This window comes from Triticum dicoccoides, chromosome 7B (assembly GCF_002162155.2).
Source record: "Triticum dicoccoides isolate Atlit2015 ecotype Zavitan chromosome 7B, WEW_v2.0, whole genome shotgun sequence".
In the NCBI taxonomy this organism is placed as follows: Eukaryota; Viridiplantae; Streptophyta; class Magnoliopsida; order Poales; family Poaceae; genus Triticum; species Triticum dicoccoides.
The window spans coordinates 738,302,810-738,320,858 of NC_041393.1; the positions used below are offsets into that span (position 1 = coordinate 738,302,810).

An 18,049-nucleotide genomic window follows, 5' to 3' on the forward strand; every position below is an offset into this window, starting at 1 on the left:
AATCTAGAGAGGACAACACGCCAAACACACATCCCGACGGTGGGGTGTGGTGCCAATTACACTTGGAGTCTTCGTTGAGGCATGTCAAGCCCCACGCACCCTCCCTTGCATCTAGGGGAAACCCTTGGTCCTGCTTGGGGATGACGGCGGCACTACAATGTCGACCTTTCTTGCCATGTCGAATTGGCTCGAGTTCCTTCCTGCGGTGCGCGTCGCCTTCTTGGTCTTGCCATGGTGACAACATAATTCTTGTGGAGCTCAATGTGTTCTACTCGTTATGTCCCTCCCCTGGTACTCCTTGGTGTCATGCTTGCTTCCAGGTTCTTGGTGGAATCAGTTATGATGGGTGATTAGAGACTAAATCGCCAAATAATTCAGAAAATTGAAAATCGGAAAAAAAAATCATAATCAATATTTTTTCCAAAAAATTCAAAAAAACCCTTAAGTACCGGTTGGTGTTACCAACCGTTACTAAAGGTCGTCCAGACCACGGCGCAGGCTCGTGCCACATGGTGGGCCCTTAGTGATGGTTCGTGTTGAACTGGTACTAAAGGGGGACCTTTAGTCCCCACCCTTTAGTGCCGGTTACATAACCGGCACTAAAGGGCCTTACGAACCGGTGATATAGCCCGGTTTTGCACTAATGGGTCTAGACACCGTTTTGTATGCACCTTGTATCTGTCGCCTGAGGCTGTTTCGCCTCGGTTTCCTGCTATTTCTTTTTCTTGCTGCTTGTAAGTGGTTGTTTGATGTAATCCTTGCTGGTTTATGGCTTTCATAATCAAAGTCGGCCTAGGTTCGAGCCTTCTCTCGGGCTCGGCCTATGCCTTTTCTCGAAAAAGGTAACTTCGGCCTGGAAAAAAGTAAGCAACTAGGGAGTGGTTAACCTTTGGGCCAGAGATTAGGCTCCTTTTGAAAATTTAATGGATTAAACTGTTATAGAAAAATCTCTAGTTGTGCCATTCAGGACGAAGGAATCGCTCAAAAGGGTGGGAGTGTATGCGTTCTTTTTTTTTGAAACAGAGGCAAAACCTTTGCCTCATCTCATTATGTGTTCTGAGTCTGTAGAAACGATATGATTTTTAGTGATACAATTTTGTTCACAGGAAACCCGTCGGCTCCGCATGATACCAACCTCCTCTGAGGCTATAGTGATCTATCGACGATGATGTCACGGCAATGTGACTCCGATGCTTCTACTCCATCGGCGACGCGACTCTACGTCTTTGCTCGGCTTCGCCACGGTTGTTGTGGCGTCTACAGTGCTTCCGTCTTCACCTCGTCGCGCCTCCTCACCTTCTTGGCGTTGGAAATCAACTTAGGTGAACGTCCCGATGACCCAGGGCCAGCGGCGCTACCCCCAGTGTGCGAGCAGACAACACCGCGTGTAGGTACGTGGTCTCTGTCTGGGCCTACATATGCAGTATCCATCACAAGAGTTGTATTGTGGTTCGTTGGATGCGCTGGTGCTCCGTGCAATGATAGAAAAGCCACAGGCTCCACCGCCAACAACCACACCCACGGCCATTTTTAGCAACGTGAATCTCCCAGCGACCAGCCTCGATTTGTTCACCAGGCATGCATCACTGGTAGCCGCCCGTACGATGGACGGCCCCCGGCGCACCGGCGTTGCAGGTTGCATGTGGATAAGCCTGAACACCGGCCGGGCATGCATATGATGACGGCCTCAGCAACTGAAAAAGGCTGCAGCTAGGTCGGTCACAATTGCTCCAGCAGATCACAGGCGCAACTGGCTTGGATTTAATTCTGCCAGAGAAAACAAAATATGGTGGTGCGAGCTGAGGCAGCGAGAAGCCGCCTACTATGCAGAATCTCGTCGGACTCCCTAGATCGCCGGTACAAGATAGTACTATATATCATCTATGGTCCCCTGTCTCCTACATACTTTCTCTGTAAAAAAAAAACATATAAGAGCTCGTGAAAATACACGGTTAGTGTTAAACCACACGATTCAATCATGGCGACCATGTGTGTAGTGCATGTTTTCCAAGAACCAACCATACATGCACGATCAGCAATTAGGTCACCTTCTCATGAAAATACTCCCTCTGTTTTTACTTAGTCCGCGTATTAGCTTTGATCAAAATCAAACTTTGTAAACTTTGATCAAGTTTATGAACAAAAATAGTAACATATACGATAACAAATCAATACCATTAGATTCATTACTGAATCTACTTTTACATCAGTTATATTTTTTAGGTAAATACTTATTTATTGTTTTGTAAAATTGATCAAACTTTATGAAGTTTGACTTCAGTCAAACTTAATATGCAGAGTAAATAAAAACGGAGGGAGTACCATTTATCGACATACAATTGTGTGTTCTTGTGGTACCACTAAAGTTGTTCTTGTCGTACAACTATACTCGAAAGTCTTTTTTTTCCTTCCAAGAACCAATCGACAATCGTACATGGACGATCAGCAATTAGGTCACCTTTTCGTGCAAATACATTTATCGACATACAGTTGTGCATTAGTACTGCCTTCTTGAGTTACCACTAATCGTGAACCACTGTGATGTTGTCACGCGACTAGTCATGGCCGTTTAAGTGCTACTCCCTCCGTTCGGAATTACTTGTCTCGAAAATGAATTTATCTAGATGTATTTTAGTCCTAGATACATCCATTTTCGAGACAAGTAATTCCAAACGGAGGGAGTAGATTGGACGTAACACTCCAAGGCATAATTTGACTTATTATGGTTTTTTTAAATATAGCGAGTTCTTTAATTCTGACCTGACAGCTAAACCACATTGACTTGCTTAGCATAGAGCAAAAAATAACTGAAATATCTGTCTGTGAGAGGTTGGCACTCACAAGCAGGAAAAACCGGTAAAAAAAACACTCGCAACTAGTTGTAGTTGTAACTGCGCACCAATACTTCTGTCAAGTGACATATATATATATATGGTCAACTTACCTCTTCCACCCGCGAACTTTGCCTCACTGCCATCCTCAAAGCCCTTGGTCCTAATAGATTATACGTACATGTTTTGTATTAGATATTTGTAGAACAAACTAGGCGATAAGTATAAGAAACCTCATTCCGAGACTCTTTGTTATGAAACTACTTCAGAAAGTCAGATGATGAAGCCCACTGGTATTTCCCAATGCAAGCTCAGTAGAGATGGGTTTCCCATTATTTTACGACCTTTGGTGGAAAATTTATCGAGAAAGAATATTCGTTGACATATATGTCATCAATTGCTGCCCGCTCCCATGTGAAAAACGCCCCCGTGTTGCTGCCTTCCTAGGCGACTCGGGCGGACCCTCCGACCCTCGCCGCTGGGGCCACCGCAATTCCCGCTCCTCCCACTTCGCCCCTAGATGAAGCCACGGGAAAAGCCCGACAGCCGAGAACAGTGGAGGAGGCTCTCTCCCATCTCATGCAGGTTTGGATGATGTGGTGCACCCATGGGCGCAGGGGCGCCTGCCCGGATTTGGGTCGCTAGCAGTGAGGTGTCATGCCTCCGGCGATGGCGTGTGGCGGCACTGTGGTGGTGAGCGGTGGTGGCGGTGTTGCAAGGTCCATCCCGTGCTTGTGGTCGGCCGACAGCGCGTGGAGGGGCCGGTGAGGGGAGGCTAGAGACCCTCAGCTGGCGATCCGGCAGCTGCGTTTGTCTTCACGGTGTGGATCCGCACGGATCCAATGAACCATGGAATCGGGTTGGAGCGATTGCCGGTGACAACCGTGTCGGCTTCGGTCCTTGCGGACAATGGTGGCACCTTTGGGGTCGTCCCCTTGTCGAAGGCATCGTCAGTTGCAATCGCCGTCACCTCGGTCAGGCAGCTCCCGGGGAAGCCCTAAATCGTGGATTCCCGAATCGCCCGATGATTGGTTCTTCGGGGCCTTCCTCCCTCTTGTGGCATCATATTTTGGAGCTGATGGTGGCTGGAGAGGAGAAATGGAGGTGCAGTGTTGCTTCTACCACGGCGAAGACAACTGGTCTCAGCGGCGTGGCACAACAGAGCCTCAGCGAAGGACGCGTGTTGATGGACATCCGCCGGTGGCGGCGCTGTCGAGCATCATGGTGGCGTCGACGGCGGTGTGGTCTCGCAAGGTGACTACCTGGGTTGCTCCTGAAGGTGGGATGGCGGAAGATGGCGGCATATGATCCTAGAGCATGTGCATGAGGTGTGCGTTTAGGGTCTGCTAGACAAGTTGGTGCTCCAGACTTGCCGGCGGGCGGCTTTGTGAGGCCACGTGATTATATGGTGTGTGTTGACACGCGGTCGGGACACATCATCAAGTTTGTAGGGGTAGTAACTATGGTTGCGAGGAAGATGGCTTTGGGTTGATCAATATTCTTGTTTTATCAGGATATGTTGAATAATTTAATAAAATGGTTTTATGCATCGCTTTGATGCAGAGAACATGGATTATCCTCCTTTTCGAGATAAAATGCCAACAATGATATTAGTTCCTTCTAAAAATAGAGCTCGCATCAAGGGGAGTCTTTTGTCATTTATATCCGTCAATATTATAGCAGGTATCCTACTTATCCTCGTAAATGGAGCAAAGGGGGGACTTCCCACAAAAAAAATTCAAAGGAGGACTCCCAGATCTGTGGTGTTTTTCCACACCTCTTGACTATGACAAATATATACTCCCTTCTTTCTGTTTTGTTGGGTTCATCTTGTAAATCATTAATCAAGAAGGACTTACATAAGTTCTAGGAAACCTATTAATGCTACATGCATGGCCCTCTCACTTCTTCATGCATTGGTTGATTTTACATTGGGAACAAAATTTTGAAATAATTTAATGTGAGCAAAGCTATGTTTGCATGTTCCCGAGACAATGAGCCTTACAAATTGGAAAATTCGGATTCTCAGATAGTCTCTAAAAAACGGAAGAGGAGCCAATACTTCAATAGGTTGATGACACTACACTCTTTATGGGACATGATTTGAAGCAATAATACTAATCTATAGCGTATTTTAATTTTCTTTGACATCATTCATGTCCTAATAATAACTTTCTCAAGAGTTCACTTTTTGGTTGAGGTCTGGGCTCGTTTCCATTCAAATACCTCTGCATCCCAATTCATCGTTGGAGACTACGAAATGAGAATAAAGATCATTAGTTTGTATAGGTTGACATATGTTTTACCAGTTGGAGGTCCAAAAACCGGAGGTTAGCTCAACCCCAATTTGATGATGGTTTTAAATTAGAGATCTCTAATGAGCTATAAGGATTTAGATTTGGGTAGATCTGCACTTTCCTGCCATTTGACTAGCATAAGAAGGCATACAAACCGGTGAAATGAAGAATTTTGTGTCATTTCTAGGACCAGGAAGGTTTGGGCATTCAATACCAAGACCTTATAAACAAAATCAACCATAAGAGCCGATGAATCTAACACACGCCCAACATGAGCCAGAAGGTAAAGCATTTTTTTTCCAAACCAAAGTAGCTAGAATCTAGCTTACCTAGCAGGAAATAACACGAATCTTCCTATATTAGAAGATCGATGGAGGGGTCGTTTATAGCCGGAGAGACAAGTCCACCTCGTCATCGTCGTCGCCATGCTTGGACGAGCTCCCGCCCTGCTTGCCATCTGCAGGCTCGGGCATCCGCGTAGAAGTAGCAGCATGCCTCTCCGCCTTGCTTGACCTTGATTTCTGTGCGCGGGTGGCGGCCGGGGCAGCCTCTCGCCGGTGCTTGGCGATGGCACGCTCTTGCTTGTGCGCGTTTTGGTGGCCGCCGAGCGCCTGCGAGCTGCGGAACTTGCGGTCGCAGTGGACGCAGAGGAAGAAACCGTCCGTTGTGCCAGGAGCCGGCGCCACGGCGGCCAGGGTAAGCTCAAGGCTGAGCTCATCGTCCTGCGAGCTGCTTGCTCGTTCCATAGTGTTCGCTCCTGGCTGCTCAATGGCCGTGTCTCGTATATGGCTTGTGTGTGTGTCTCTCTCTCTCTCTGCGCGCGCGCGTGTGTGTGTGTGTGTAGTAAGCTAGGTAGGTTCAAATCTAGAGAGGACAACACGCCAAACACACATCCCGACGGTGGGGTGTGGTGCCAATTACACTTGGAGCCTTCGTTGAGGTATCTCATAATAAAAAAAATCGAATTTTAAAAGGCAAGGCAACATGTGTTGCTACAATCCAAACGCATAACCAAGTTAACTCATTTAGTATAAAGCAACATGAAACATAAGTAAACTATGTATCTACGAGAGGTTAACACTAACAAGCAGTCAAAGTTTGCCGTCGAGTGATGTTGTCAAAAAAAACGAGACCAACCCATGGGCTAACCCTCGTTGGCTTTTTTATAGGAGAAACTCTGCGAGCACCACGAGTCAGAGCCGATGCTCGAACCTGGGCTGGCTGACTGCAACCCCTGCAGCACAACCAATGGGTCAACGCCCTGTCCTCTCGAGTGATGTTGTCAACTTACCACTTTGGGCGGATAACTGGCCACACTACCGCTCAAAGCTGTTGGACCTAATAGGTTTATACTCATGTTTAAAAAATGATAAATATCTACTTGTGTTTACTATAGCAAGCCCTGCGAAAAGGGTTCGTCCCTATCTCATGAGCTTCGGTGGTAAATTTTATCCAGAAAGAATGCCTTGACATCAGTAAGAACGATGATATTAGTCCCCTTATCAAGCAAATAAAGGTGGTACCAAGGGTACACTTTTGTCATTCATTTTCTATTATATTATTGCATATATGTTAGTTAACCTTGTAAATAGAACCAAGGAGGTTGGTCAGATCCAAGATTCAACACCTTTCTTGACCATGAGTTATCAATATGTTGATGACACCGTACTCTTTATGGATATGATCTCAAGCAAGCTACTAATCTAAAGCCCATATTGATTTTCCTTTAGCACCTTTAATGTCTTAGAAATTAATACTATCAGTCATAACGAGATTCATCGTTCTAGCTAGGAAATCCAAGTAGGGCTAGAAGGAGTTGGGTGCACTCTAAAGTTCATATTGATATTATCTCAGCACCATTCATGTCTTACAATTAACTTTGACAAGTTGGAGATTTAATGTGCGAGTAACCCCAACTACTTGGCTGTGGTGTTGGGGTTATTTCCGCTCAAATACCTTCCCGTTCGAATTCATTTTCGAGACTACATAATGGAGACTAGAAACACACATAGGTCGAATGTTGTTTTGAGAAATGTCTGAGCTTTTATTTGAAAAAAAGGAGAAATGTCTTAGCAGAAACAACGTTGCCATGTGGTTGGATTCGCGTACAGTCGACCATGCATGCAGCAGACGGGATGGGTAGGTACAAGATCGTTTTTTGGACCTACACAGTATTGTACTCTACACTCCTATTTATCATCCATGCATGTTTCTTTTGGAAAATATGTTGCACTGCTACAATGTTAGCCAGTGGCTTCACATCATGCCGCTGGATGGAGATCCTCCCAATTTTAATCCGGTGCCCGTTAGCCATCGTCGTAACAACAGGGATATCCATCTAGCCGTTGGAAGTCAGAATACTATCACTTATAATCATTAATAAACATAATAAATCTAGCGGTTGTTAGCCGTTATTGTAGGTCCCGTCATTAGAATCAGGAACAATGACCGCTATATATCATTTTCAAACATAGACTAGTAATATATGCATGTTAGTAGTCTAAGTTACTTTTCACTATGACCGGCCTCATGACCATTCTATAGCAAAATGACAGGATAGTGTGTGAGGCGCTACGCGACCACGTCGTTCGAGTCCCAGTTATAAACAGGGCCCTCCTTCGTCATAAGCTCAACTCGCCAACCACGCCGATCTCAGTGTAGATGAGTGGGAAGCTGTCACGGATGGGTGCAATTTTTAGCAACCTGCCTCTCTTCTTTTATGGACCTGCCTTTGCTGTCCAGCATGATTAGCCACGGACAAGCCGGGCAGGGAGTTGTTTGGACCTTGCATATGATGGCAGAGCAGCAGCTGCTGCACACCGTACGTGGATATGCTGCCCACCACACCGGCCGGTCGCCATTAATTGTGACGAACAAATGGGAAAAAAGTGGCACGTGAGCTGAGGCAGAGGCTGCCTGAAGGCCAAATTTGGTGTTTTGACACTCGCCAAAGTTGAGCCAGATTTGACCCTGGTTCGAAAAAATATCAGGATCTAATCCTTTTTCCTATCGCAGGAGTTGATGGCGGTACGGTATACCGGCCTACCGCTGAGGCCTCTGCCGGTAGGTAAGTTATCCACGCCCGTGCAGGGCAGCCCTGCCGTTAAACAGGCTACGGTAGCCTGTGCAACCCTACCTACCGCCAAGGTGCCTGATGGTAGATGAGTACATGCACTACATTTGATACTAAGAAATTATTCGCGGTAGGTCGTGCACCCCTACCACCAAGGACCTTGGTGGTAGGTTGATATACTCTACCATCATCGACTCTGGCGGTAGGAAAAAGATCGGATCTTGAAAAAAATTCAAACCAGCGTCAGATCTGACTAAGCTTTCGCAAAAGGATCAAAACACCAAATTTAGCCCTGCCTGGAGCTTCCAGGTCGAAAATTGGTATGCACATGCACCTGCCGAACCCTGCCCGGCTGCTTGACTGCCTCGCGACTCACGAAATAGTTGGATCCCGCACAAGAGCACAGTACATATTGTTCAAATTTACGAGTTTTTAACTGAAACTACGATTTTCTCGCTCACCCTTACCAAATCTCATACATAAAATTTTAAGACATTTTTTAGGTATTATACACAAAAAAATCATGATTTTATCACTTGCTTGTACTAAGTTTTAAGAGTTGAAACTTAACATATATTTTAAAAATTCTTCCAAACGTATTCAAAATAAATATTATTTGAAAGTCCTCATCACGAGAGACACGAATATGAAAATAGAACTTAATTTGGAATTTTCGTTTAAAATATATAAAAGCTAAAAAATCGGATGCCAAAACTAAAAGCGCGTGCGAGGGACTCTGTGCCCTGAGACCTGCGTGCCATAAATCCTCGTCTACTTCCAGATCCAGAGTAATGCATATTGTTACAAGTTGCTTGCATGACAGGCGCCCCGCCGAAAATTCACATCCAAATCGGCCTCGTTCTCAAGATATATAACCCCTCGTTAATTGCAAACGGACACAGGGTCGGGCGGGGCGGGTTAAACACTCGGTGGGCAACAGTTATAATATATCATAGCGACTATGTGTGACGTGCTCTTCGAGAATTAACCATGTGCGACCGGATGCATTTGCTCGTCGGTAGGGCCTTTCTTATGATACCACTTGATCCGAACCACTTGTCGTCGGCATCAAACTTATCATGGCCCGTTTCTGACGGATGGGACAGACCATCCAAAAATGTAATCTGGTGAAATGCTTTTTCTGGAAAATATAAAACATACCATTATGCTGGTGAGTGAAGTTGTTGCCTTCTAGCATGTCAAGACTCTACCGATGAACCATGTTGACTTGTTCATAGCATGAATATCATCTGATCTACGTGCTTGCAAAAGAGGTCAACTTATTGCTGACGCCCATTTGTGGTGTTGTCAAGCTGCTTGATCAACTTGACACCACTGGCTTCACTAACGGGGTTGCACAACACCGTGTCAGTGGTGAATTTTCTGTGAAAATACGACATACTAATACGTATTATACCATCAACATACATGTCGTGCATCCATGTGATCTCACACCAAACATGGGTACGCCCACGCATACAGGCGCTCACGCGATCGTCAGTTGCACGTTGTATTTTTCCGCATGGCACTTAATACGTATTTTAAAGCTCATTTTATTTGTCTTCTATCAGTTTTTAGGTCTTAAAATTAACTTCTACAAGTGATAGACTTATTACCTATGGAAGGCCATTTTTTGAATAAAATATATTTACTCTGCCGATTTCATACAATGAAACTGAATGTTTCTACAGCCAATGCACAGCACCACCATGGCATCATTGAAAGGCAGGCCAGACATGCACTAAACCTAGCAAAGCAGTCTAAGCAAAGCAGCAGGAAAACCAAACAACTCCCGTTTTTATAGTACAACTCGTATGACTTTATGAAACTTGCCAACACCCTCACCAAAGAGAACATCACTGGCCAAAAACTCTACAACCTGGAAGAAGCATGCTAAGAAAAGGAGCAATTGACACTAAAGCCACCACAATCAAGATCCATCTCCCAGCCTAGGAATCCACAACGCCCAACTTCTTTGTGCCCAAAATTATTTTGGACGTGACTCGCTCTAGCAGCTTTGCACATGGTCACTTCCCAGCTTTGCATCCTCCCTCCCCTGCAAATTACTCTAGTCGTTAATCCAATCAGAAACTCTGTAAAGACAAGCAACAGGTTCAGCAGGTCATATTTTTTTGGAAACAAGCTAGATTACGAGCTTTCCAGATAGTCCGTAGAACAGCTGTAAACCCCACTAAAAATAACTTCCTTTTTTTTCTGATCCCATGTTCTTAAGCCAAACGTTGAAACAAGTTTTTGCATGTGATAAATCACAACTAATCCTCAGGCTGCAAATAAACACATTCCAAATGTATCTAGATAGAGGGCACTCGAAAAAAAAAAAGATTTATCGATTCATGTTTACCACAAAAAACACAGTCAGGTTCACAACTTCCACCTCTGTGAAGGAGAATAACTCTGGTTAGAATGCTTTTTCTGGAACCAACCAAAGAAATATTTAAACTCTCATGGGAATCTTAACTTTTCTCATAAAGTTATGTGGGCATAGAGAGTAGAAGGATTTTGCATGGCAGAGTAGAAGGATTTAACATTAAAGATACCAGAACTAGAAAGAAGCCAAGATAATATGTCCTCGGAATCAGAAAAGGTAAAATTAGCACAAGCTTTTCGAATTGACCCAATTTTTTGCTTTTTCACCCACCAAAGCTATTCTGAGCATAAGCTAGATTCGTTGCCACACAAAGCATCATTGACAGAAATGTTAATTTTGATCGAGTGAAATGGTATACTCCAATCTTGAGAATGTTTGAACTAAGCAATACTTGCCTAACCATCTATCTTCCCAAAATCAAGTTATTTTCCCATTTCCAACACATAATTTAAAATAAGACAAGAAAATTTCCTTGACTTTAAGCAAACCTTGCCAGAAGTGGGAATCCAACTGCTTATGTTGTACCAGGCCTCAAGTTTTCCCATTGACATATTTGTCCCAAAGAAGATTCTGCCACAAGCCATTTGGATAAAAGAGCTACGTTCATTAACTCAAGGTCAAGCACCCCCAAACCACCCTGATATTTATGTAAATATACTAAATGCCAAGACACTAGGTGATATTTCTATTTGGTTTTATCCCCACTTCACAGAAATCTAGCTCTTGGTCTATCATCCTTCTTTTTTCTTCCGTTAGGGAGACCATAAAAAGATAGCACCTATAAGCGTAAACTAGAGAGGGAGGAATTCACCAAGGCAGTTCTCCCATCAATATTAAGTAACCTGCCAACGGAAACATATATTGAATGCCAAATAGCACGAGAAGCTAGAGCAAATCCAAATGTTTGGGTGAAAATTGCAATTCAGTGTCGTTGCGGCTATGTAATAGACACTAGTAACAAGTTTCTGAATTGTTTTGAGAAATTTCTTAAAGGTCAGAGCCCAAAAACCTATCTTACGTAGGGTAGCTAGTGCACTTAATCTACACCGTATGTTGAAGAACGTCCCTATTTTCAGTGTCCTTTAAATATGGCAACTTGAACATTTAGACTTACCTAAAGATTCAGATTTTTCAGGAAAGTACCATTTCACTTATGGTTAGCTCAAAAGAACAGGAAAATCCTAGAGATTTTATGTCAGCCCAAAAGGTCTAGGTACAGCGGAATTCCTAGGAAAATTTGGGCTGTACCTAGACCTTTAAAAGTAAAATTTCCCGTTAGGGAGACCATAAAAAGATAGCATCTATAAGCTTAAACATGTTTGAGCTACACCGTATGGTCACGGAGTCTGGAGAAAAGGGAAATTTTATGTCAGCCCAAAAGACCAGGAAAATCTCTAGGAATTCCGCTGTACCTAGACCTTTAACCAATTCCAACTAACTAGAAGAGCGCCGATGAATCAAATGCGTGGAAAACAAGAGCTTGAAACAAGTAGCTAGACTCTGACGTACCTAGCACAGGAAACAGAATGGTGCGGAGAAAGGATACTAGCAGAGATCTATGGATTGGCCGACCGACTATATATAGCCGGAGGGACAAGTCCACCTCGTGGTCGCGCTCCGACGAGATCCTGCTGCTCTTGTGCGCCATGCCACCTGCTGCTGCTGACTCCTCGGACACCCAAACAGCGCCGGCAGCCCTCCCCGGATTCCAAGCATGCGCGGTGGCGAGCGCAGTCTCACGGAGGCGCTTAGCGGCGCGTTCTTGCTTGTGGGCGTTCTGGTGGCCGCCGAGGGCCTGCGAGCTGCGGAACTTGCGGTGGCAGTAGACGCATGGGAAGAAGCCGGGAGCCGGAGCCACGACAGCGGCGGCCAGGGTGAGCTCGAGGCTGAGCTCGTCCTGCGCGTGCTCCATTGTGCTCGCTCGTGCTGGTTGTTGTGTGTCGTATTCGTATATGGATGTGTCATGTGTGGGTGACTGTGTGCTGAGCTAGCTATAGGTTCAAATCTTGGGAGCACAAATGGCCAAGCCAATCGTGGAGGTAGCTTGGACGGCCAGACTCCATGTGGTGCTAATTGCCCTTGGCGTTGTTCTCGGCGGTAGGTCGTGCCGGGAGGGCGACGTCCGGCCCCTCCGGCGTCGTCACTGGGGCCCTGGTTTTCTGACTGCCTGCATGCATGGCCTAACCAAGATTCCATATGTCTGGAAAAAAAATATCATCTGTGGACGTATGTTCACACACACACGGGCTATTAGGAAAGGGTTAATCTTCTGTTCAGGGTTACTGTAGACATGGGCATTCTGTGCAGGAGGCCATATTTTCTGTGGGACTCGGCTCTTTTTTTTCTCTCTTGCAACGTCCTACTAAGCACACGGGCTATGTGTACTCTCCTTTCCTAAGATAGTAATAATGTGGATGAATCAGTTTAAAATAATTTGTAATTTTGAAAGAGGGTTCACCAGGCCTACAGTTTTGAAAACATCAGCACCAAAAATTGTGATATAATGTGAGACCGATTAATAATTTGGACTCTGGATTTAAAAGGTTTTTTAGCTTATGTTTTTGAAGAAATAAAATGTACTCCCACATTAAGCAGTCACTGTGAGCGACACATATCGAGCGAGAAGATTCACTTATCTTGCAATGGATGCATGGATTCCTAGTTAACCATTACAAAGTGTAACTTTTTTGTAGTCATTGAAATTAGAATTACTTAGTTCTCCACATCACAGGACGTTGACACCAAATAAGGGCATCTTCAATATTTTGTGGTTAGCATACTTGTAAAAGTAGCAATGTTATCGACCAACAACTTATCATACAACTACTCAAATAGAATTTATGTAGTTTGCCAAACATAAGTTGGGATAGTGGGCAAGGCTTCTCTCCCAATGTATGTTGAAGCCCGTGCAAATATTGTTGATTCCTGAACACAAAATATTGCTATTTCCTCCTCATTCATTCCATATCACCTTTGCAACCATGTGCATTCTTTTCACCCTCATTGGACAAACTAGATACACCTTATTGGAGTAGTTGTATGATAAGTTGTTGGTCGATGACGTGCTAGATTTTTCTAAGAAGCAAACGTACAAACTATTGGAGATGCCCAACGAACAAGTATATTATAGAGCTATAAGCCTACTTAAATGACACTTTTTTCTAAATGTGGAGGATAAGAAAAATAGGACGGAGTGGACTCTCATACAAGAGCCAACGTCTACACGTGCTCTTAGGTAAAAAGAGTAAATGAGAGGAAAAAAGAAAACAAAAAAAGAACACAAGTGAAACAAATAACTAACTTAATAACCAACCTATATGAGTGATTATAATACTAGATCTTGATAACATGGCAGTCTCATATAATGAGTTGGTAGTTGTATTATTGGCCTTAAGTCGTGTCCCCAATCCCTCTTGCGACCCCCGGGCGCCGCCAGGGGAACCCTAGTCGCGCCATCGCCGCCCCCTCCCAACCTCGCCCCACCCCCTCGCCGCCGCCTGAGGCAGCCGCCGGGCAAGCCCGAGGCGCCAAGGATGGTGGCGATGGGGTCTCGGCTGCCCTGCCCCTGCGTGCGGACTCCCGGATCTGGAGCGGCGGCTCCTTTGGCGAGGCATGGCAGGTTCCGGCTAGCAGCAGTGCGGGCGGTTGATCTGGCGTCCTGGTCATGCGGGCGATGGGATCCCGGTGGTCGTTGGCGGCTGGCGGCTGCTTCCGCGGCGTCGGTGCGCGCGATCTGGCGCCTCTCCTCCTCCCCTGTTCGGCGTGCGTGTCAGACTGGTCGGGCCGCGCTTCCCTTGGTCGTCGATTTTGTACAGGAGGCACTGCTGGTGGAGAGGATCTAGTTCGGGCGAAATCCCTGGCCGTCCATGGCCGGCCGCGCCGATGGCGACGCCTAGGGCGTCGTTCCCCTCCTTGGAGGCGTCGTTATGGACTGATCTCCTCACTTTCCCTTCCCATAGGTCTCCCGGGCGAAAGCCCTAACTTTGTTGGGCAGCGGCAGCACTCACCGTGCCGTTCCCTTCTTGAAGGCGCCGCTTTGGGAACCTTGGGGTTGGGTGGCGCTTGTGGGTGGTGGGCTATGATGGTGGTGCGGACCTATCCTAGCATGGATCTACGTCCGTTGCTTGGAGATGGACTCGCGTAGGTGGAGGTCGTCGTTTGGCATCGTGGTGGTGTCCATGACGGAGGACCTCCCCAGGCTCGTGTAGGTGGAGGTCGTCGTTTGGCGTCGTGGTGGCGTCGATGACGGAGGACCTGCCAAGGTTCACACCTCAATCTGCTATGAAGATGGACTAGTGGAAGATGGCGCCGACGACGCATGTGAGTGCGTCGGACCGGTTTGTGCCCCAGACCCGGTAGATGGCTCGGTTAGGGCCTCCGGCTTTAGATGTTAGGCTTAGGTGAGATGTCTAGGTATGTGGTCCGGCTTGCACCCCTTCACCTTATGGATAGGAGTTACGGCAGATATTGCCAAGATGGCGGATTCAGGCATATTGTTGTTCTACTTTGTAAGGTTATTGAGAATAATCAATAAAATGCCCGCATGCATCTCTCAGATGCAGAGGCCGGGGCTCATCCTCTTTTTCTAAAAAAAAAAGATTGTATTATTGGCCTTGCTCTCATAGGTAACACAATTCATCATCCTTTTTTTTGCAGATCATCCAACTGGCCTTTTTCCCCATCAACAAGCACGTACCAATCCATGGGTGACCAAAATCGTTACAGACAGACATACCTGCACAAGGTGAAAATATTGTCAAACTACTTCCTTTGTCTTAGTTTATTGACACCCCTCGCATTTTGGGTCAAACTTTTACCACATTAAACTAGAAAATACTTTCTCTGTTCACAAATATTACCTTTGTTCCTAAATATAAGTCTTTTTTACATATGTAGCCCTGTGTGGATGTAAAAAGACTTATATTTAACAGAGGGAGTATAAGATGTTTTGTCATTTTGTTAATCAGATGTATATAGACACAAGTGTGTATTTGTTCACTCATTTCAATCTGTATGTAGTCCATAGAAAATATAAAAAAGCATTTGATATTTGTAAGCGAGGGAGTAGAAATTATGTGGCAGAACAATATATGTGTAGCATATAACTTATATTTTTCTAGTCAAATTTATGATCAATTTTGATCCAAAATACAAAGGGTACTGCGAACCAGGACGGACAAATTAGTCATTAAAGGATTGTCAACTCTAGCTATAGGCGGCCGCTTGATACCGTGCCCTTAGATGCTTGGGGATTCTCTGAATATACGAATTGGACATGTTGTTGGAGAGAACCAGTGTTGTGACACACTCATACTGCTAGGAGGTTCGAACATTGTGGTTCCCACCACCATGGGAAGTTCACTACTCCCTCCTTTTCGGATTAGGCTGGTCATAGTGCTGGTATTTTAGCCGGTATCATGCACTCAGGAATAGTGAACATGCTGATGTGGTAGAGAATTAAAGAAGAGAGAGGAGGTTAATTAGAGTAACATAGGTAGATACCGTAACGTAATAAATGCTATACTACTTTGTGTCATGCATGGTCATAAATAAGGTCATCTATGATACAACTCTTTCATAATATGCACTATGAAGATAGTATCATACAGTATTATCATATGCATGATACTAGTATATGATACTCTCTCCGTCCTTGAAAGAGTGTACTTCCAACTTTGTTGGAGGGTCAAACTATCTCAAAGTTGACCAAGTTTGTATAAATATATATCAACGTTTGTGAAACTAAATAGGCATATAATGAAAATATATTTTATCATGAATCTAATGCTACTAATTTGATGACATAAATGTTAGTGTACTATTGTATAAATACGGTCAAACTTAAAAAAGATTGACTTTCCAACAAAGTGGGAAGTACACTTATTCGCGGACGGAGGGAGTACTCCCCACTATGAGTAACCTTATAAGGCTATTTCAAAATCTCTCCGACCAAGGTAGACAATGAGTGATGGAATAAATTTTGTAGTTTGCACAAGTACTTAATTAGTACGCTCGTTTTTCTAAAAATGTTATGTTTACCAATGCATTAATTACAACAAATGCATGCATGACCAATAATTTTGTTGATTCTACATGCATTTGTGAGTTTTCTCTTGATACCTCATGCAACGGGTGATTTAATGTACCTCAAAATCCAAACATGTGATGGTAAATAGTAGAATTGAGACTTATAAAATGAAAAAACTAATTATTTTTTTAGATGAACCGGAAAGGAAGGAGTACTCTCTTCGTCTGATTGCAGAATCAATGCTATGTTATACTCACAGTGCACACACGGCTAAGAAAAGAAAATTAACGACATGACGTGTGGTCATTAAAACTCATAATGTGGTCGCTAGCCGTCTTCATAACCTCTGTCGTTGAAAGCAATAACGACGCATACCAGCATGTCCATATTAATTGTGGGAAAATAATAACGACGACAACATGTCATTAATTGGTGTGATTTTCACCTAATAAACTGAAAAAACTTGGCTACCCCCATGATTCGATGTTGCGTGTCCCTCCTGAGTCGCAGCCGTGTGGCGGCCGGGAGGCCCCCAGATCCCGTCGGCCCGCCTCCCACACTCCTCCTCCTCCTCCCTTGCCGCCACCCGGGGGCACGGCCAGGCGAAGCCTTGTCATCGCTGGCGGCGGCGGGGACTCGGGGTCCTCCCGCTCGTGAGGGGCTAGCGCAGGCCGGCGCCCCCCGGGTCGGAGCGTGGCGTGCGGATGGGCGTCACAACGGGGATGGCCGCGCTCTGGTGATCCCATACCTCCACGGCAGGCGGCTTCAAGGTCTGGGGCGTCGCGGTCGCCAGGGATGGTGGCGGCGTGACCGGATCGGCAGTGACGAGGTCGAATCTGGGCCCAGACATGGACTTGGTCTCCGGGTCGCGGTTGCCGCGGTGGCGGGTGCGACACGTCGGTAGCTGGGCGGATATGTGAGATTCCATCCTTGTATGGTCCTAATTGAAATGAGTGAACAAACACAGATTATGACGGCTGTGGCGGTGCTTTTGCATCGAGCAATGTCGGTGCAAAAGCAACTCCGGGGAAAACCCTAGATCTCCTTGGGATCAAGCTATGACGGTGCTTTTGCGTCGTAGTCCCTCTTCAGGGCATCGTTTTGAAGTTTTCTCCAGCTGAAGGGACCAGCGACGCTGGCGGCGCACGCCCGGTGGCGCAACTGCCGATGAAAATTGCGCCGACTACGGTCATGGCGGACGATGGCGGTGTCTTTCATCTCGTTTCCTTGTCGAGGCATCACCTTTGCAGCTTGCGTCATCAGGCTCGGGATGCTCCCGGGGAAACTCTAGATCTGGATCTCCCGGATCGGACGATGATGACGTTCTCAATATTGCTTTCCCTCCTGGGTGCACGCGTTGGTCATGCTTCATGATAGCACTTAATTTGTTCATGCTTCAAGTATTTTGAGCATGCACGCCGGATCATAGTT

General features: G+C 45.5%; 2 protein-coding genes across 2 annotated transcripts; both read right to left on the minus strand.

Moving 5' to 3' along the window:
- Positions 1-5,507: 5,507 nt before the first annotated feature.
- LOC119336976 (zinc finger protein 2-like) lies at positions 5,508-5,923 on the minus strand. The gene has a single exon (XM_037609065.1). It carries the CDS (start codon positions 5,872-5,874, stop codon positions 5,512-5,514), a length of 363 nt encoding a protein of 120 aa, XP_037464962.1. The 5' UTR covers positions 5,875-5,923; the 3' UTR covers positions 5,508-5,511.
- A 3,942-nt stretch (positions 5,924-9,865) lies between these two features.
- Positions 9,866-12,580, minus strand: LOC119341480 (zinc finger protein 11-like). The gene is made up of 2 exons (XM_037613354.1): positions 12,100-12,580; positions 9,866-10,257 (listed from the first exon to the last, which is right to left on the minus strand). Exons 1-2 carry the CDS (start codon positions 12,500-12,502, stop codon positions 10,229-10,231), a joined length of 432 nt encoding a protein of 143 aa, XP_037469251.1. The 5' UTR covers positions 12,503-12,580; the 3' UTR covers positions 9,866-10,228.
- Positions 12,581-18,049: the final 5,469 nt, after the last annotated feature.

Coding starts and splice junctions, on each gene's coding strand:
- LOC119336976 (XM_037609065.1), bottom strand. CDS start 5,874: ATGGAACGAGCAAGCAGCTCGCAGGACGATGAGCTCAGCCTTGAGCTT.
- LOC119341480 (XM_037613354.1), bottom strand. CDS start 12,502: ATGGAGCACGCGCAGGACGAGCTCAGCCTCGAGCTCACCCTGGCCGCC. Junction 10,258..12,099: donor CATTCTGTTTCCTGTGCTAG/GTACGTCAGAGT, acceptor AGTAATTTGCAG/GGGAGGGAGGATGCAAAGCT.